The 21,719-nt window shown below is 41.6% G+C and overlaps 1 protein-coding gene across 2 annotated transcripts in view; it reads left to right on the forward strand.

Annotated features, from left to right (window-relative positions):
• The window catches only part of ppp2cb (protein phosphatase 2, catalytic subunit, beta isozyme), a 32,202-nt gene extending 30,175 nt beyond the window's left edge, over positions 1–2,027 (forward strand). For both annotated transcript variants that reach the window (XM_068045295.1, XM_068045304.1), the window contains exon 7: positions 1,351–2,027. In XM_068045295.1, the coding sequence (XP_067901396.1) occupies positions 1,351–1,423 (73 nt within the window). In that variant the 3' untranslated portion in view covers positions 1,424–2,027. The remainder of the gene's footprint in view (positions 1–1,350) is intronic.
• The last annotated feature ends 19,692 nt before the right edge of the window (positions 2,028–21,719 follow it).

The following is a 21,719-nucleotide window of genomic DNA, read 5'->3' on the forward strand; positions in this document are numbered from 1 at the left end:
GACAATTTGGGATAAGGCATATTGATCAATTTTTCTGTTTTAAACCTACAAGAAAAACTGTCACTGTCTGTATATTTTACAAATAAAACACAAAGGGGTTAAACCCTTTTTTTAAAAAAACACTTGCTACAGTTAGGTGGGAGTTGAACAAGGGAAGCCACCAAACGCTTCACCACATGCCGTAACAGGAAAAAAGTGGGAATAATTTACCACCTTGTCTTTTCTCCTGGGACCTGTAGTGCGAGGAGGTGCATAAATTCCAGATGCATCTCTTTTTTTTTTTTTTTTTCCCCCTCCTCGTCTTTACCCCTGCCACCCACCCCACCCCCCCCCCCCCCGGGCCAAAAGACACATTAGCTCAAGTGCTTTCCTTTTTTTAAAAAAAAAATGTTGATGGCTGACTTGTGCTAGGTTACAGTTCCCCAAGCATTGGCTGCTTGCAGTACCTTGCCCTGTGTGCTGGACAAGGTGCTCTTGCTAATCTTTTGGCTTTTGTAGTCCAGGACAACTGAAACTAAATGGATTACCCATCTTGCTGCACCAGCTCAGATCAGGAATCTTGTGCTTTTTAGTTCACACTGACCAGTTCATGCCTGCATTTTCATGGTGGATAATTTTTGAATAACTCTGCTTCTTGCAAATATTATGAATCTTGCTCATGTTTCTAATGTGTCTTCGTCTCATGACTTGAACTTGAAATCAACCTGTTTAATTTAGGGTTATTGACTGTTGCAGTTTCTAAATACATTATCAAACTAGGTTTTAAGCTTCAGTTAGATATTTAATTTTACTTTTAAATAAGTGTTAATTGTGTAGATACAGATACTAATGTAAGTGGTCTGACTGGCTTTGCTGCCCTCTCCATATTATAAACTTTGCTGAAATGGCGGATTCCTTCCTTTTATTGGTCCTGTACTATTTTGGAAACCCTCTTTGCTTTAATAACCTTGTACATTTGTAACTTTAGTTTTAGAATTGTTTTCTTTTCTTGTAAGATCTTCCCTTTTCTGATGAGTTGAATGCTGCAGACTGACCCAGCCAAGATTTCACGGCAGAAATTTCACAACTAGTGCATTGAATATAAAATACTTTTGATTTTCAGTTTTCATTGAAACTAATATGTGAAGGATATGAAACATTAACTTTTGAAAACCAGCAAAAGCACTTAGAATAGCAGCAGATATTTAATGAGTTATGGCTGCAGTTTTCATAGTTTTTTTTGTGACTGCAGTTTTACTGTTGTTGAGCGCTATTGACCTGTTTGATGCCAAGTAGTAAATTTGTATCTTGATGCCTTTTGGTGTTCTTTTGATTCCATGTACTAAATGCAATTCCTTTCCTCTCACGCAGCCTTCAGTTTGATCCAGCGCCTCGCCGTGGAGAGCCTCATGTCACTCGCCGTACTCCAGACTATTTCCTGTAAAGAGTTCTTAATTGTACACTACAACCACGCCAGCAGTTCACCTGCTACAGAAAAAGCAACAATAATTTAAATGTTTTTCTAAAATTACTTCTGTTTGCCACAACTGAATAGCATTAACATGGACCAAATGTGCCATACTGAAGGCAGTCTTATGCCTGGAGCATTGAGCACAATTTAATAGTGATTTATTATTATTTTTTGTTTCAGTATGGAAAATATGGTATTCAGTCCCAACTGTCAGATTTTGCCTGCTTTACTTGTCATTTTGTTTTACCCAGAGACTGTGAAGTATTGATGTACAAATGGTATAATAAACAGGTCCAAATGCAACAGTCATGACATTTTTAGTTGTAGTTTTACCAGGTATATATTGCTTTCCAGTCCTTTTTTTTTTCTCAGTAAGAGGCACACAACACTTGTTCTGAATGTATGCTACGAACTTTTGAAGGGGACTCACAATGCCCCTTCTGGAGTGTTAGAGGAAAATGTCCCTTTTTCAATGTTTGAATCACTGTTCTGTTACTGTACTTTTTCTGTATATAATTGACAAAGTGTTTGCAACTTAACTTGGTGTATTTGAACAATAAACTACTTCAGATAATCAGTCGCTGGGTTTCCGTAAGATAATTTAGATAAAGAAATAAAAAGTTGTTTCTCTCCATTTGTTATGAGTAAACATACACAAACTTTCTGATGTCTTGCTTAATTTTTTTTCACTTAGAATTTCTTCTTCCTCTAATAATAAAATATAAAACTTAAACCTTGGACTGGTTAATGTGGTCTCATCCTTTCTTTCCCAGACATTTTACACTTTGACCTTTCCAGTCAGATTTTTTTTTAATCTTGCTGCTTCCGAAACTTCTCGGATCATTTTCTATTTCTGCCCCCTTCCCAATACAGAGATCCTTAAGTTTGAATCAGTTCAAGGTTGTTCTTTTATGAAATTCCTCACTTTCTACCCTGTCTATATTTGTTTTACAGAAACATTCCACTTTTCAAGTTAGTCATTAAAAATGGTATAAAATGTGGTTTTGTGGCTGTCTATCCAAGCTGCTCAATAGACTGAATCAATAGGCAAATCGATGAATCAAGCCTAATAATTAGTGTTTAATAACCAGAAGCAATAATTTTTCTTATTTTAAAGACTTTCCAAAGTTAAAGTACTTTGGTCAGTATTGGGATTTATTGTAATTCATATTTATAATTGTAAAAGCCTGCCATACTCTATGCAATTGGTGATTATGTGGATGGGGAAGAGAGTTGGAAAACAAGTTGTTGTATTTTCGTACCTTTCTAATCTACAATTATTGTAGTTCTCATAGGACTCACATGAGCATGTAATGTTTCTCCTCAATCTCTTACACTTGTTAAGAATTTGCTTTACCCAGGATTGTTAGAAATTGCTTTGCTGAAGAGGATGGTTTCAAATTTTAAGACTAAATTGGCTTAAGTTTTGAAGCAGAGGCTCTTGCAAACAACTATCACAGGCATAACAGGCTCAATAGCCTCCTTCTGTGCTATAACATTCTATGGGTCAGGAGTGGAGACCAGAAGTAGACAAGGGCCTCTCAACTGAGATATCCCAACCTCGATGTTTAGGTTTACTGACATAATTGGAAGTATGACTTGGCTACGTCTGTCAAATGTTCCTAGCCAGAACATATGAGATGTAAACATAACCACAAATGCTCCTTGAACAGCAATGAAATGAATGTGAGTAAAGCATTGGCGAATGTGGTTTGTGCAAGTCTCTGCTCAGCATATATTCCCTCAGTTCCTGTAGTTAAATCAACATTTGGGTCCAGAGTTGGCTGGAATTTTTCTGATCATTCATCCCAACTCTTTAGTCAATAGGCCATGATATTGCTTGAATGATCCAATTGCAGCCCTGAGGGCCTGTTCGTGGCCATATTTAAAATCAGTCCTTATGTTGGCCTTTGGCCTGGAGTGTGATAACAGCTGCTCTTAGTTCAACTCTTCTAGATTGCAAGCAAGAAAACATTGCTGTTGCTTGTAAAAGTCCCTTCCTGTTTACATTACACTCTGTCTGACAGCCCACATCGCCCAACGCTACCCTTCATACACCGACCCGCACCTGTGGAAACATATGCCATTACTGAGGTGTCAAGATTGGATCAGATCAAGAAAGCCCTTTAGTTTCCTACATTACAACAGTGACTAAACTTCAAAATGTCACTGACCCGAAACGTTAATTCTGCTTCTCTTTCCACAGATGCTGCCAGACCTGCTGAGTGAATCCAGCATTTCTTGTATTTGTTTCAAAATGTACTTTATTGGCTGTGAAGCACTTTGGGGTATCCTGAGGTTGTGAAAGGAGCTATATAAATGCAAGTTATTTCTTTATCCTGTTAAGTATCTTATGTACTGCTAAATGATTTCCAGTGAGATCTTGGGTAAAACTGGGACAATTTGCAATTTGTTCTAGTTGGGAACTGTCTGACATACAGAAGCTGACTGACAGGTGAAGTGGTGTCCTTATCTGGGGCTTTGCTGTTTTCCTTGTCGTTGGATACTATGTTTTGGTCATTACTAATTTAGGTGGTTGTGTTTGTTCAAGCTCCTCACACTGTTGCTTCATAATTTCTTCATAAGTACACACAAAAACCAAGGACCCAATTACACTGTGCAGAGTTCTGGTCTCCCATCTTACAAAAGGATATAGAGGCACTGGTGAAGGTGCAAAGAAGATTTAGGAGGATGAAAAAAGAACAGAGGTTAAGGTCATATGGAAAGACTGAACAGGCTATTCAGCGCCTTGAGCCTGCTCTGCCATTCTAACAGATCATAGCTAATCTGTGGACTTAACTCCACTTTTCTGCCTACCCCGATACCCTTTGACTCCCTTGTTTGTCCAGAATCTGTCTATCTCTGCCTTCAAAAACATTCAATGACCCTGCCTCCACTGCTCTCCAGGAAAAGAGTTCCACAGACTCACGACCTTCAGAGAAAAAAATTCTCCTCCTCTCTCTTAAATAGGAGACCCCTTATTTTTAAACAGTGCCCCCTAGTTTTAGTCTCTCCCACAAGAGGAAACGTCCTTTCAACATCCACCCTGTCAAGTCTCCTCAGGATCTTATATATTTCAATAAGATCACCTCTCATCCTTCTAAATTACAATGAATAGACCCAACCTGTACAACCTTTCCTCATAAAATAATCCTCTCATCCCAGGAATCAGTTGAGTGAACCTTCTTTGAACTGCTTCCAATGCAATTATATCCTTCTTAAGTAAGGAGATCAAAACTGTACACAATAGATGTGGTCTCACCAATGCCCTGTACAATTGCAGCAAAACATCTCTACTTTTATATTCCATTCCCCTTGTAATAAATAACAACATTGCATTTGCCTCAATCACCTGCTGTACCTGCCTATTAACTTTTTGTGTTTTGTGTACTAGGATACCCAGATCCCTCTGCATCTCAGAGTTCTGCAATCTATTTAAATAATATGTTGTTTTTCTATTCTTCCGGCCAAAGTGGACAAATTCACACTTTCCCACATTATACGCCATCTGCCAAATCTTTGCCCACTCATTTAACCTATCTATATCCCTTTGCAAACTCCTTATGTCCTCTTCACAACTTATTCTCCTACCTATCTTTGTGTCATCAGCAAATTTAGCAACCATACATTCTGTCCCTTCATCCAAGTCATTAATAAAAATTGGAATTGTTGTGGCATCAGCATTGATCCCTGTGGCACTCTAGTTACAGCTTGCCAACCTGAAAACTACCCATTTATGCCTAGTCCCTGTTTCCTGTTAGCTAACCAATCCTCTATCCATGCTAATATGTTATCCCCTGTACCATGGACTGCTATTTTGTTTAGTAATCTTTGCAGTAGTATCTTGTCAAATGCTTCTGGAAATCCCCTTTATCCACATTGCTTGTTACTTCCTCAAAGAACTCTAATAAATTAGTCAAACACGATTTCTCTTTCACAAAACCATGTTGACTCTGCCTGATTGCATTGAGATTTTCTAAATTACCTGCTTTATCCTCCTTAATAATAAATTCCAGCATTTTCCCTATGACTGATATTAAGCAAACTGACATAAAACTGGCACTGGCAGGGCAGCACAGTGGCGCAGTGGTTAGCCTCACAGCTCCAGCGACCCGGGTTCAGTGGAGTTTGCAAGTTCTCCCTGTGACCGTGGGGTTTTTGCTGGGTGCTCTGGTTTCCTCCCACAGCTATAAGACTTGCAGGTTGATAGGTAAATTGACCATTGTAAATTGCCCCTAGTGTAGGTAGGTGGTAGGAGAATTGAGGGAAGATGGGGATGTGGTAGGGAATATGAGATTAATGTAGGATTAGTATAAATGGGTGGTTGATGGTCGGCACAGACTCGGTGGGCCGAAGGGCCTGTTTCAGTGCTGTATCTCTCTATGACTCTAAAAGCAAAATACTGTGGATGCTGGAAATCTGAAATAAAAACAAGAAATGCTGGAAATACTCAGCAGGTCTGGCAGCATCTGTGGAGAGAGAAGCAGAGTTAACGTTTCAGGTCAGTGACCCTTCTTCAGAACTATCAAATATTAGAAATGTAAAAGGTTATAAGCAAGTAAAGCGGGGGTGGGGCAAGAGATAACAAAGGAGAAGGTGTAAATAGGACAAGGTCACAGAATAGCTGACCAGAAGGTTGTGGAGCAAAGGCAAAAAATATGTTAATGGTATGTTGAAAGACAAAGCATTAGTACAGATAAAGTGTTAATGGCCTGAAAATTGAACAGCCGCAAGTACAAACATGAAAAAAACAGTGGGTAAGCAAACTTAACAAACTAAGATGAAATAAAATAAAATAAACACAAAAAATATATATAAAAAAAAGGAAAAAGAAAAGAAATAACTAAAAATAAAAGTGAAATGGGGGGCCCATCATGCTCTGAAATTATTGAACTCAATTTTCAGTCCGGCAGGCTGTAGTGTGCCTAATCGGTAGATGAGATGCTGTTCCTTGAGCTTGTGTTGATGTTCATTGGAACACTGCAGCAATCCCAGGACAGAGATGTGAGCATGAGAGTAGGGGGGAGTGTTGAAATGGCCAGCAACCGGAAGCTCGGGGTCCTGCTTGCGGACTGAGCGGAGGTGTTCCACAAAGGGGTCACCCAGTCTGCGTTTGGTCTCCCCAATGTAGAGGAGACCACATTGTGAGCAGCGAATACAGTACACTACATTGAAAGAAGTACAAGTAAATCGCTGCTTCACCTGAAAGGAGTATTTGGGGCCTGAGATAGTGAAGAGAGAGGCGGTAAATAGGCAGGTCTTTCACCTCCTGCGATTGCAAGGGAAGGTGCCATGGGAAGGGGACGAGGTGGTGGGGTAATGGAGGAGTGGACCAGGGTGTCATGGAGGGAATGATCCCTTCGGAATGCTGACAGGGGAAGGGAGGGGAAGATGCATTTGGTAGTGGCATCACGCTGGAGGTGGTGGAAATGGCGGAGGATGATCCTTTGGATATGGAGGCTGATGGGGTGGAAAGTGAGGATAAAGGGAACCCTGTTGCATTTCTGGGAGAGAGGGGAAAGGGTGAGGGTAGAGGTGCGGGAAATGGTCCGGACACGGTTGAGGGCCCTGTCAACCACAGTTGGGGGGAATCCTCGGTTGAGGAAAAAGGAAGACATATCAGAAGCGCTGTCATGGAAGGTTGCATCATCAGAGCAGATGCATTGGAGACGGAGAAACTGGGAGAATGGAATGGAGTCCTTACAGGAGGCAGGGTGTGAAGAAGTGTAGTTGAGGTAGCTGTGGGAGTCAGTGGGCTTATAATGGATATTCTGATAAGTCTACAAACATCAATGGGGAGCAGCACAACTGTATTAGCTAGCTAGCAAGCAAAATAATACGCAATGCCAATGCGAATTGCTTTTTTTCACAGAATAAAGTTAACTACATCATGTCATGGGGTGATAGATGGACCTTATCGGATGAATTTTGTGGATTCACATTGTGTCAGGAGTGCAAATTCATCCACTAAACCATGAAACTCAAGGAGAGGATTGTGATTGTGGTTATTGAGGTGAGGCAGTAAAAAAAAAAGAAATAGGAAGATGGACCATTTCTCACTCTGCTGTTGTCACAAGACAATTTAACCCACGATGGTCAATGTTTGTGCAAATTCTCCACCTGCTTGTAGTATGTGTCTGAAGACAGGGAAGCCAACAAAAGGACAGTGATCTCCAAATCAGGAGAATTTTATAAGATGGAGCAGATTGTACTTCAGAAGAGTCATGTATAATAGAAAAGCATAGTGGGACAGGAAGGGACAGAGAGATTAACGGTAGGTAGCCAAGACTAGTTTATTCATCTGGACAGGCTGTTAAACTAGATTCTAAAGTACAGCAACAATTGCATCTCTCACGGACAAAATGTCATATACTCACCAAAGCTAGTGACAAAATTAGGTAAACGCAATTACAAATAAAAAGCACCCTTCAGTTCCTCCAATAAAATGATTCTCTTCAGTTCAATTATGTCTATATCTCAGTCTATCACTGTAAATTCTGATTCAGCTCTGACAAGATAATTATTAATAAAAAGCTTTCCTGCAAAAGGTTGAGCAGTTGTTACCGCATGTATCAGTTACAAAATGTTCAGTCAATATCTGTAGGATTGTACTCCAGACTAACCAATTTATGCCCAAGCCAAATCTCTTAACTGTTAGCAAAGGTGCACTTTTAACGTAATGTGATAGAGACAACTTTCAAATGACATTGGCCACTCAGGTTGTCTGTCTGCAAACTGGATAGTAAATGACATACAGTGCAGTTACTGATATTTGACATACTTGTAAAATTTGTCATTTAATCCAAGTTACAGCAAAGCAAAATCAGTTAATGACTGTTTCTAACATGGTCATTGAAACATATTAAATTTTTACTGTGTCTTCCCCAACAGTTTTTAAAACTGCAAAACTGCATGGATTTTGTTAAGGAATCATAGACAGTTCATAACAGATTCTTCTTATATGGCCTCCTTGTCTCAAGAGACAATGGGTAAGCGCCTCGAGGTGGTCAGTGGTTTGTGGAGCAGCGCCTGGAGTGGCTATAAAGTCTAATTCTAGAGTGACAGACTCTTCCACAGGTGCTGCAGACAAAATTGGTTGTCGGGGCTGTTACACAGTTGGCTCTCTCCTTGCACTTTTGTCTTTTTTCCTGCCAACTACTAAGTCTCTTCGACTCGCCACTCTTTAGCCCTGCCTTTATGGCTGTCCGCCAGCTCTGGTGATCACTGGCAACTGACTCCCACGACTTGTGGTCAATGTCACAGGACTTCATATCGCGTTTGCAGACGTCTTTAAAGCGGAGACATGGATGGCCGGTGGGTCTGATACCAGCGACGAGCTCGCTGTACAATGCGTCCTTGGGGATCCTGCCATCTTCCATGCGGCTCACATGGCCAAGCCATCTCAAGCGCCACTGGCTCTGTAGGGTATATATGCTGAGGATGTTGGCCACCTCGAGGACTTCTGCGTTGGAGATATGGTCCTGCCAGCTGATGCCAAGGATTCTCTGGAGGCAGCGAAGATGGAATGAGTTGAGACGTCGCTCTTGGCTGACATACGTTGTCCAGGCCTCGCCGCTGGAGAGCAAGGTACTGAGGACACAGGCTTGAAACACTCGGACTTTTGTGTTCCGTGTCAGTGCGCCATTTTCCCACACTCTCTTGGCCAGTCTGGACATAGCAGCGGACGCCTTTCCCATGCGCTTGTTGATTTCTGCATCGAGAGACAGGTTACTGGTGATAGTTGACCCTAGGTAGGTAAACTCTTGAACCACTTCCAGAGCGTGGTCACCGATATTGATGGATGGAGCATTTCTGACGTCCTGTCCCATGATATTCGTTTTCTTGAGGCTGATGGTTAGGCCAAATTCGTTGCAGACAGCTGCAATCCTGTCGATGAGTCTCTGCAGACACTCTTCTGTGTCAGCAAAGAGGAGTGCCCTGATGAGGACTTTCCGTACTTTGGTCTTCGCTCTAAGACGGGCAACGTTGAACAACCTGCCATCTGATCTTGTGTGGAGGAAAATTCCTTCTTTTGAAGAGTTGAACACATGTGAGAGCAGCAGGGAGAAGAAAATCCCGAACAGTGAAGGTGCGAGAACACAGCCCTGTTTCACGCCACTCAGGATAGTAAAGGGATCTGATGAGGCGCTGCTATGCTGAATTGTGCCTTTCATATTGTCATGGAATGAGGAGATGATACTTAGTAGCTTTGGTGGACATCCGATCTTTGCTAGTAGCCTGAAGAGACCACGTCTGCTGATGAGGTCAAAGGCTTTGGTGAGAACTATGAAAGCAACGTAAAGGGGCATCCATTGTTCTCGGCATTTCTCCTGTAGCTGGCCAAGGGAGAACAGCATGTCAATGGTGGATCTCTCTGCTCGAAAGACGCACTGTGCCTCGGGGTAAACACCCTTAGCCAGCTTCTGGAGTCTGTTTAAAATGACTCGAGTGAAGGCTTTCCCCACTGTGTTGAGCAGGGAGATCCCACGGTAGTTGTTGCAGTCACCGTGGTCACCCTTGTTCTTATAGAGGGTGATGATATATACATATCCAAAATTACCAAAATTACTTCTTTTATATCTGATATTTTATGATAGGACTATCACTTTGTTTACAGGTGTAATAATAATTTGATTTCTATAGTCCAGCCAATAAGGATGTCCAGTGGTCCAAAAGGATTTCATGTTGCTTCTGGTTACTGCACCAGTTCTTCAATTAGTGGAGAGAAAAATAAAAAATATAAAACACTGGAAATACAGAGAAGGCCAGTTAGTATTGGGAAGAGAAACAGCACCAAAAATTTGAATTTATATGGCACCTTTAACATAGTAAAACATCCCCAGGTTCTCACAGGAGCGTAATCAGACAAATTGTCACTGAGCCAAAGAAGGAGACATCAGCACAGTTAAGATATAGGTTTAAAGGAGCACTTTAAAGGAGGGGAGCAAGGTATAGGGAGGGACACAATGTAGGGCCTAGGTTGCTGAAAGCCCAGCCACCAACAATGGCATGGAGAGCTGGAGATGCCGAATGTTGTATGATTGCCTTTAAGAGTGATGTTCCTTTAAGATCTTAGTATGCTAATGAGCAAAGTACCAGGACATAGTCATGTGACTCAAAGCCAGAGTCACTATGCAACTGTAACACCCAGAGTAAGGTTCTGTAAATAGTTAGCTCTGTACTGTATATAATAGTTTAGCTGTAATAAACCTGTTTGCAATCTTCAACCAACTGGACTCCACACATCTCATTTATTTTGCATCAGACAACATAAGGAACCCATTGCACCCAAGAGGCCAGAATTGTGGGAATGAAAAGTTCTTGAAGGATTGTAGGGCTGCAGGAGGTTACAGAGATAGGGAGGAGTCAAGCCTTGGAGGGATTTGAAAATAAGGATGAGGATTTTAAAATCAAACTCTGCTCAGCCTGTGGGTCTTGGTTCCCCATTGGGTGCAAAAACTCATGCAAGGTGAAGAGAAGTGTAATCGTGGCTGAATTTGGGAGGAAACAATTGCTTTAGGAAGATAAAATGTACAGAAGTACTATCCCAGATATCTGGAGCTTGGCTTCACATGCTTTCTTTGCAGAAATAAAATCTATAACTAGGGTGCATGGTGTGTGGTGATGTGCGAAAAAGCAAAGGCTGAAACATTCCTTAGATAAAATGCAACTTAGAGACTAAGCATCCATCTCTTTGAGATAGTTAGAATCAGTTTTACCAGCTCTGTCATTACTTGCTACTACTTATTGTCAAGAAAACTTGCTACGCCAAAGGGGGATTTTTTTAATTCATCGATTGGAAACCTACATTAAACTTTTAATGAAACAAAAAGTGCTGGAATTCTACAGTTAACTTAAAAAAAATTGCTGGCAGCCAAGGTGGCCACCACAATTTGCATCTGAATGCCTTACACATTCCAAGGTCTCAAAGAAGAGACACATGTCTGATGAGGCTGTACCCAAGACAATGGATTGCTCTATTGAGTGAACCACAGGAGATTGCTTCATTAGCAGGACATTCAAAGCCCTCGTGGCACATTAACCTTGAAAGGGCCAACGCTTCCAGCGGTAAACGTTAACATCCTGAGGCGTAAGGGACTGAAATTCTTAAACTTGAATCTCATTAGAAGGTTCCAGTGTTGGGGAAAGCAGAAATAGCAGGATATATCAGATGAATACGTGGCTGGAGAAATGGTGTAGTGGGGAGGGATTCAGATTTCTGGGACATTGGGACTGGTTCTGGGGAAGGTGGAACCAGTACAAGCTGGACGGGTTGCACCTGGGCAGGACCAGGACCAATTTCCTCGGGGGGAGGGGGTCTGTCTGCTAGTGCTGTCGGGGAGGGGTTAAACTAGAATGGCAGAGGCTTGGGAATCTGAGCAGGGAGACAGAGGAGAGGGAAACAAGGTTAGAAATGAAAGACAGAAAGGTAAGAAGCAAAAGTGGAAGGTAGAGAAAACAAGGGCAAGAAACAAATGGGGCTGCAGTGCAAAATAAAGCTAAAATGACTAACAATGTTAAAAAAACAAGTCTAAAGGCATTGTGTCTTAATGCGCGGAGCATTCGCAATAAGGTAGATGAATTAACAGTGCAAATAGATATAAACGGTTATGATATAGTAGCAATTACGGAGACATGGCTGCAAGGTGACCAAGGACAGGAACTGAACATCCAGGGGTATTCAGTATTTAGGAAGGACAGGCAAAAAGAGAAAGGAGGAAGGGTAGCATTGTTAGTAAAAGAGAAAATCAATGCAATAGTGAGGAAGGATATTGGCTTGGAAAATCATGATGTGGAATCTGTATGGGTGGAGCCAAGAAACAACAAGGGGCAGAAAACTTTGGTGGGGGTTGTATATAGGCCCCCAAACAGCAGTGGAGATGTAAGGGATGGCATTAAACAGGAAATTAGAGATGCATGCAATAAGGGTACAACTGTAATCATGGGTGATTTTAAACTACATATAGATTGGTCAAACCAAATTAACAATAATACTGTGGAGGAGGATTTCCTGGAATGTGTTGTTGATGGTTTTTTAGACCAAAATGTTGAGTAACCAACTAGAAAACAGTCTATTCTAGACTGGGTATTGTGCAATGAGAAAGGATTAATTGACAATCTTGTTGTGTGGGATCCCTTGGGGAGGAGCGACCATAACATGATAGAATTCTTCATTAAGATGGAAAGTGAAGTAGTTCAATCCAAAACTAGGGTCCTGAATCTAAATAAAGGAAACTACGAATGTATGAGGCGCGAGTTGGCTATGGTAGATTGGGGAACTTTACTAAAAGGGTTGACGGTAGATAGGCAATGGATAATATTTAAAGAATGTGTGCATGAATTACAACAATTATTCATTCTTGTCTGGCGCAAAAATAAAACCGGAAAGGTGGCTCATACGTGGCTTGCAAAAGAAATTAGGGATAGTATTAGATCCAAAGAGGAGGCATATAAAATTGCCAGAAAAAGCAGCAAGTCTGAGGATTGGGAGCAGTTTAGAATTCAGCAAAGGAGGACAAAGAGGTTCATTAAGTTGAGGAAAATAGAGTATGAGAGTAAACCTGTGGGGAACATAAAAACTGACTGTAAAAGCTTCTATAAATATGTGAAGAGAAAAAGATTAGTGAAGACAAATGTAGTCCCTTACAGTCAGAAACGGGGGAAATTATAATGGGGAACAAAGAAATGGCAGAACAATTAAACACATACTTTGGTTCTGTCTTCACAAAGGAGGACACAAATAACCTCCCAGAAATGTTAGGGAACCAGAGGTCTAATGAGAGAGAGGACTGAAGGAAATCAGTATTATTAAAAAAAAAGTGCTAGGGAAATTAATGGGGTTAAAGGCTGACAAATCCCCAGAGCCTGATAATCTATATCCCAGAGTACTAAAGGAAGTGGCCCTGGAAATAGTGGATGCATTGGTGGTCAGCTTCCAAATTTCTATAGACTCTGAAGCAGTTCTTACAGATTGGAGGGTGGCAAATGTCACCCCACTATTTAAAAAAGGAGGGAGAGAAAACACAGGGAACTACTGACCAGTTAGCCTTACATCAGTAGTGGGGAAAATGCAAGAGTCTATTATAAAGGATGTGATAGCAGAACATCTAGAAAGCATAAACGGGATTGGGCAAAGTCAGCATGGGTTTACAAAAGGGAAATTATGCTTAACAAATCTACTGGAATTTTTTGAGGATGTAACTAGTAGAATAGATAAGGGAGAACCAGTGGATGTGGTGTATTTGGATTTTCAGAAGGCTTTTGATAACGTCTCACATAAAAGGTTAGTGTGCAAAATTAAAGCACATGGGATTGGGGGTAATATACTTGCATGGATTGAGAATTGGTTGACAGACAGGAAACAGAGAGTAGGAATAAACGGGTCTTTTTCCAAGTGGCAGGCAGTGACTAGTGGGGTACCGCAGGGATCAGTGCTTGGGTCCCAGCTATTCACAATATATATTAATGACTTGGGTGAGGGAACTAAATGTAACATTTCCAAGTTTGCAGATAACACAAAGCTGGAGGGGAATGTGAGCTGTGAGGAGGATGCAAAGAGGCTCCAATATGTGATTTGGTCAAGTTGGGTGAGTGGGCAAATGCTTGGCAGATGCAGTATAACGTGTATAAATGTGAGGTTATCCACTTTGGTTATAAAAACAGAAAGGCCATTATTATCTGAATGGTGGTCGTTTGGGAAAGGGTGAGGTGCAACAAGACCTGGGTTCTCCTTGTACACCAGTCACTGAAAGAAAGCATTCAGGTGCAACAAGCAATTAGGAAGGCGAATGGTATGTTGGCCTTCATTGCAAGAGGATTTGCAGGAACTGCAGTTTTGCAGTTATACAAGGCCTTGGTGAGACCACATCTGGAATATTGTGTGCAGTTTTGGTCTCCTTATCTGAGGAAGGACGTTCTTGCCTTGGAGGGAGTGCAATGAAGATTTACTAGGCTGATTCCTGGGATGGCAGGATTGACAAATGAGGAGAGATTGGGTCAACTAGGCCTATATTCACTAGAGTTTAGAAGAATGAGAGGGGATCTCATAGAAACCTATAAAATTCTAACAGGACTAGACAGGCTAGATGCAGGGAGGATGTTCCCAATGGCTGGGGAGTCCAGAACCAGGGGTCACAGTCTCAGGATACAGGGTATGCCTTTTAGAACCAAGATGAGGAGAAATTTCTTCACTCAGAGCGTGGTGTACCTGTGGAATTCTCTACTTCAGAAGGCAGTGGAGGCCAAGTCATTAAATATATTCATGAAGGAGATAGATATATTTCTTAATGCCAAAGGTATCAAGGGATATGGGGAGAAAGCGGGAACAGGGTACTGAATTAGACGATCAGCCATGATCTTTTTTGAATGGTGGTGCAGGCCTGAAGGGCCGAATGGCCTACTCCTGCCCCTATTTTCTATGTTTCCAGGCAATACACCAAGACAGTCATGTGACCGTTAGTTCATCTCTGTGAAAGCTGGGAGGTTTCCCTTGGATAAAAGAGACAAGCCAGCGACTGATTCGGGGCAGAAGCCAGGAGCTCTCTCTCTCTCTCTCCAGAAGACCTCGTGCGAAGCCTAGCTGCTGGTTTCTGGATCCCAGACAAAGACATCAGGGGAAGAAAGCCACCTACAATTCTGCCTACAAGAAAAGTCTGAACCAGGTGGGCCAGCCACAAACTGCACATTTACCAGCCAAAGACGTCAAGAACATAACTTCAGCCAGAAAACAACGGAATCATCCAACCCCACAGACTGTGTATCAATTTTTATTTTTTCTGGATTCTAATCCAACCACAAATCTACCCCTCAGCCCTTTGTAGTCTACTTGTGTGTGCATGATTCTCGTGTGAGTGTGTGTGTGAATGAGTTGCGTATTTTATTATTTGATTTAGATTGTTAAGTGTAATAAACTCACCTCTTTTTCTTGTTTAAACTCAAGAAAACCTGTCCGATTGGTTATTTTACAATCACAACAAAGGTAAAACACTCACTGAAGTGCTAAGTACATCCACTGTTTAAAAAGGAATAAACCCTGTTGCGATCAAATAAGAGGAAGGACAAGAAGGGAGCCTTGTGACCCCTCCTCATCTGATCATAACATTATATTTCTAACTTCATAGAATCATAGAAATGTACAGTACAGAAGGAGGTCTTTGGCCTGCGGTACCTGTGCTGGAGCTTTGAAAGAGCAGTCATGCTTAAGCCCACACCTCCATTTTTTGTCCATAAGCCTGTAAATTTCTCATCCTCAAGCACCTGTCCAACTCCCTTTTAAAATTATTTATGGAATCAGCTTCCATAACCTTTTCAGGTAAAGCATTCCAGATTCTGCTAACTGAGTGAAATGAATCTCCTCTCCAGATCTTTTGTCAATGATTTTAAATCTATGCCTCTGGTTATTGACTCACTCGCCCGTGGGAATAGTTTTTCTATATCTACTCTATCAAAACTTCTTTTTATCTTGGTCTTCCATTAGGTCACCTCTTAAACTTCTCGTTCCAGGAGAACAGTCTTAACTTTTCAAACCTCTCCTCATAACTGAAGTCCCTTGTCCCTGGTAGCACCCAGGTAAACCTCCTCTGTACCTTTCCAAGGCCTTTACATCTTTCCTGAAGTGTGATGACCAGAATGGTCTGCAATACACCAGCTGAGGCCTAACCAGTAAATTATAAACTTCTAGCATAATTTCTTCATTTATATATTCTATGCCTCTAATTATAAATCCAAGAAACCCAAATCCTCTTTTAACCAGCTTATCAACTTGCCCTGCCAACTTTAAGGATTTGTATATGTCGACACCAAGGTCTCTCCCTGTTCATCTACACTTTTCAAAATTATTCAAGGCATAAATTTGTGACAATATTAAAATTGGGACATAGTAAAACATTAATGCAGTTCCTCTTTCCAGTCACTAGAGGACTGCCTCTCCCTTCTAGCACCCGGGAGATGTGCAGTAAAGCAAAAAAAAAGCCAATCTGGATAAAATAATGATGGCAGACTTTGGTAGCAAATGGTTAGAAAACGGTTCAACTGCTTAAATTACAGCAAATACAAAAATAAAGGTTGAGAGATCAAGGTTTGAAATGCATCCATAATATGAAAAGAATGTGTGTAAAATATTAAATGGTCATCTATCTCATTGTGGAGCACAGGGGGTGAATTTATAACAAGCTTCATTGTTACTAGCTGTATAAATTCCCAGTGCTATCAATATCATTTAAAGGGATACTGACATTTGTTTGCATCATGGCAAAGTCATACAAGTAGGGTTGACAACTCTGATTGGATGTGTTCCGAGACGTCTTCCCGTCTCAACCATCCCACCACCACACTCTAGCCATTGGTTGTCCAACATGTCCATCCTAGCAGTGAAAGTAGCAGTGCCAATGGAACCAGTGATGACAGAAAGGAAGAACTTGTATTTATATGGTGCCTTTCACAATCTCAAAGTGCTTTACAGCCAATACATTACTTTTGAAGCATAGTCACTGTTATAAAGTAAGCAGCATAGTTGGAAATTTATGGACAGCAAGATCCCATAAACTAATTAAATAAATGACCGGGTAGTGATGCTGATGAGGGATAAACGTTGCCCAGAAAATCCTGATTTTCTTCAAATAATGTTATATGAGATCCACCTGAGACACAGATGGCAGAGGGGCTGAAATTATATAGCACCTCTGGACTAGACACAGGGAAAGATCCCTGCACTGGAGGAGGTAGGCCCATGGCCCACTTAATATTGGACCTCCACCCTAATTTAAATGAGACGCCTACAGTGTGTCCCCAACCAGTTTGCCGATGAAGTGGATGTGAATTTCAGGATGCTCCAATGCCAGCAGCTGCCACCTGGTAGGTCCTGGGGAGGCGGGGAGGTGATTAGAAGGGAGCGGTGATCAGGAGAGGACCTGTTCCTCCTTTCTATCTGACACTGGATACCCTTTGCATTGGAACTGCTACCTTTACCATCAGGATGGTCTTTGTACTGTTGTGCCTGCACTCTGGCTCCTCCTGTCTCCACGCTCTCGGTTTACCAGTTAGACTGCATGTGGACTTGGTTACCCTGAACGCAACTGGCCAGGCGCCGCTAAATTGATGCAGCCCAATTTCAGGAAGAGGTCCTTGAACAGACATTATACATATTTCAGCCTTTACTAATATGGTGACTGGTGCACTTCCAGGACAGAAAATGCACATGTTCATTGCCCATCTTTATTGGACACTCAGGCACTGTAGACATTTTAAGGCGGTAAAGCAGGCACAGCAACAGCACATTTCTAGGCTAGGGCTTCTGTTTTAACATCTCATCCAAAAGATAGCAGCTTTGACAGTGCAGCCTTCTCTCAGTACCTTACTGAAGTGTCAACTTAGACTGTGCTCATGTCTGGAGTGGGGCATGAACGCACGACCTTCTGACTCAGAGAGGAGAGTGCTACCACTGAGCCAAAAAGGCTAACACTGGCTATACCACAGCATGTACTGTGATATCCTGATAAAGCTGATACAAACTACATTATTATTCCATTTTAAAATGTTTCAAAGAGACATAAATGGCTATGAATTACCTTCAAGCCAAGGTCTTGTACCTTTAAAAATCGAATCTGTAAAATGTGAACGCTTTTTGTGGAAAAGAGAGAAGAAACCGAAATGTCCCTGACCAAAACCACAAGGCCACAGGCTGAGCCCAAAACAAAGCACACCAATAACACAAACCCTTGGCTACACTGCAGTGATAACCACACAGAAAGCAGGGCTTAAAAAAAAGATTTATCTCTCTAGCATTCACAATGAACCAAACCACAAAGAATATGACAGTTGCTGAGAAAGGGAAGCTGATCATGTGAATACCCAACCAGAACTGTTCCAACTGCTTAGACACAGCTCACACAAACAAGGCAGATCTGAAGCAGAAGGTCATGTAAACACTACAATTCAGTAAAATACTGTCTCAGAACTGCAGCTGATGCTAAGGAGCATGCTTTAGAAAGCACACGTCTGTGCAAAGAACTTGACCAGATTACGACCATGCTAGCTGAGGACTTCACAAAGAGTCTAGTGCTGGGCTACATCTGCAGCTGTTGGAAGTTGGCAGTGGCGACAAAGATACTGAGCCCAAAATTTCATCAACTCACAGAGCAGTCTGGGAAAGCTCCTGGATAGAGCTTTCTCCTACCATCTTCAACAGTACCTTGATTATCTCAGCCTTCTCAATTCAAGGCTAGCAGATTTCAGGCAAAGTAGAAGCACAAGTGACAACTACCTCCATTTGTTAGAGTGTGTTTCAATTGAAGGGTGCACACTTGCAGTTTTCTTGGAAGTAGTAGGGGTTAATTTTGATGTTGGGCATAATTGTAATTAGGTTATAGTGGCTCAGCTGCACGTTATACATCTCTTCCCATTTTCTATTCCAGTGAGAGATGTGTAATGTGTAATGATCCAATGTCATCCATTTTACACACAAACCCCACAAAGTATCTTGGGTAAGAGAGGTGGCATAAAGGCCAGTGCTATCCAACTCTGCAGATTGACGTCTTCAGTGAATTGATCTTCTGGATACCTAGTTTTCTGATAAAGAGACAGCTAGAGGGTAAATTTTACAAATTTGTGCCCAGAGTGTGTATCAGGAATTTGGGCACAGATGCCAGATGGCCTTATAGGATTCTGATAAAATTTACCTTGGGCATCAGAGCAGGCTCAGCAACTTTTACCAGGTTTTGTCCAATGGCTGATGTTCCACAAGGCTCAGTTATTACCTAATACCCATTCCTGACCTATGTCAATGACACTTTAATACCTTAACAAAGACTGGGGCCTTGTTAACTGTTTGGCATTTTCATCTGTTTCCTTTGATGTGCTCCAAAGTCCAGAAGGGTCTAGGCATGTCCATAGTGAATACTGTTAACCCTAGAAAATAAATTACAATTTGATGCTGTTTACTGACAGGAAAAATAGCGAAATGAATGCCAGGAAAGAATGATCAAAATGGATCAAAACAGAAGTTCCCTGGGATAACTTATTAAAGAAACTTGACATGCACAAGGCATTTAATGTCATGGCCAACAAATCAACCTGGCTGAACTAAGGGGAAGGGGAATAAGAGCAGTGGGAGTAGAGCAGGGCGTGCTAGGCAACAGCTCAAATTCTAAGAAACCGACTAGCCCGATTGTCTCTGATTGATGAGTTCCTCAACAGACAAATTTATTGAGGGTGTAAGAGGATGTAGCTATCAGGTACTTCCCCAGAGGTTAGAGGGCTAAGAAGTCAAATAATTCTCCTCCATATTTCATGGTGCTGGATCTCTTCTTTCGAGTGTGGGGTCAGATGGGGGAGGGGGAGATAGCTAGGGCTGTATTGCAGCAGGAGCTGTCCTCACAGAATTGTGGCCCAAAAAGAGTCAATGCCTTCCAAAGAGAAGAGGAGAAAGTTAGATATGAGGGGTGTGGATATAGAGAAAGGAGAGTAGGGAAAAGAGATGGGAGCCAAGACTGAACATGAAATGTCACAATTCCTACCCGTGGCCTCGAAAACACAGTGAAAATGGCAATACTGCTCAGGAAACCAGCCATGCATATTTAATTTAAAAAGAAAAACATTTAAAATCTTTGATGTTTCTGTACTAATACTTGAGAAGGACAGGATAGGACTTTATTCTCAAACATTCACAACTTTAAATGCAGCAGGATAAACATGAAAGAAGGATCAAAGGAGGAACATTTGATGGTTGGAAACCATTTGCACATAAAACCATTGCGAAGTCAAACAGAATAGGGAGGTGTGTAGCCTTATACAAAGAACAGAATTCCACAGTAATAGTAACCCTCTGAAAAACATTAGTGATAATGATTACACATCCTTGTTGCTCCATCCTGCACCTAGCTGCTGCTTCCGCTGTAGTGTCTCTGCTGCCATCTGATCTCCTGGGTCTTCTCTGCTGCTGTGACTCTTCCGTACTACTCAATCTACAAGTTAAACACACCTGCTTCAGAGCACCACCTTTGGCAGGAGCCTTAAGGGCTAAATGGCTGGTACTGAAGATCCCCTGGACTTTTTGGAATTTTGCCACTTTGAGGAAGTCCAGTATTTGCTCCATGCAGTCTGAGAGGAACAATTTAATTGTTGGCTCCTTAGGAAAGACATTAGCCACTTCTTGAATACAATGATGCCCACCTGATGACTTTTGTTACTAATATTGCCAATGGTCCCTCGGGATCCTGGGGCACAAAATTATTTTAGACAATCAGTACCTTAATTAGCATTTGCGGCAGTGCCTGAGCTGGCGTGCACTGCAGATCCTCTTGCAAAAGATTGCAGAGCTCCCCGTAGGAAATCCAAGTCTTTGAAAGCACTACTCTTCTGTAGGGTTGAGAGAAATTCTGCTGAATCAATAAGTTAGTCCTTTTGGATAAGGCTGGTTAGATGTCCACCTTCTCTCCAATGGTACTTCACCTGCATGGTATCCAAACGTGCCTCTTGTTCTTCCCCCACATAGGCTAAGTATAAGGATCTGTTAAAGGGACCTCCATTGTGTGGTGTTTTGGCCAATGCTTCTTCCTCAACTGACACTACCAAATACAGATCATTTGTTCATTTATCTCATTGCTGTTTCTGGAACCTTGCTGCAAATAAACCGGTTGCCACGTTTTCCAACAGATCAGTAAGTACACTTACAACAGTAATTATTTTGCTGTGAAGCATATTGGGATGGCTTGAGAGCACAGAAGGCACAATATAAATGCAAGTTCTCTTTAGTATTTACCATTAAATTATTGTGTTCATTTAAAGGCTATGGCACATTGCATACACCTGTGAATTTTCAAGGCATAGAAAAGGTCTTATAATTCCGCAGACACTTTTTTGGAACCTACAATGGAAACATTGCCATAGAATACTTGGATTCATTAATTTATGTGAGGAGTAAAATTTAACCTCTTGATTTCCAAATTCCAAAGCTTCATAATGCTGTCATAATATCCTATTTAATTCTGAGGGGAAAATTTATGAAATCTGAAGTAGAAATCACACCAGCCTTGACTTGGGGAGCCCCTGGCTAATATTGTAGCACCTATCTCACTTCATTAATGTAAACACTGGCTGGAATATTTTATATGGCGATGGGAGTCATCCACCGACTGAAAAGTCAGTGACGATCCCACCTCCACCGGACCTAGGAGATCCAGTCCAGTGTTTACAGTCCCCAGGCCCTTAATTGGTCTTAGGCGGGACTTCCACCTCATTGAAGCAGCAAATTCCACCTAATGGAGTTGCTGGC

The sequence above is a fragment of the Heterodontus francisci genome, chromosome 1, assembly GCF_036365525.1.
Source record: "Heterodontus francisci isolate sHetFra1 chromosome 1, sHetFra1.hap1, whole genome shotgun sequence".
NCBI classification, from domain to species: domain Eukaryota; kingdom Metazoa; phylum Chordata; class Chondrichthyes; order Heterodontiformes; family Heterodontidae; genus Heterodontus; species Heterodontus francisci.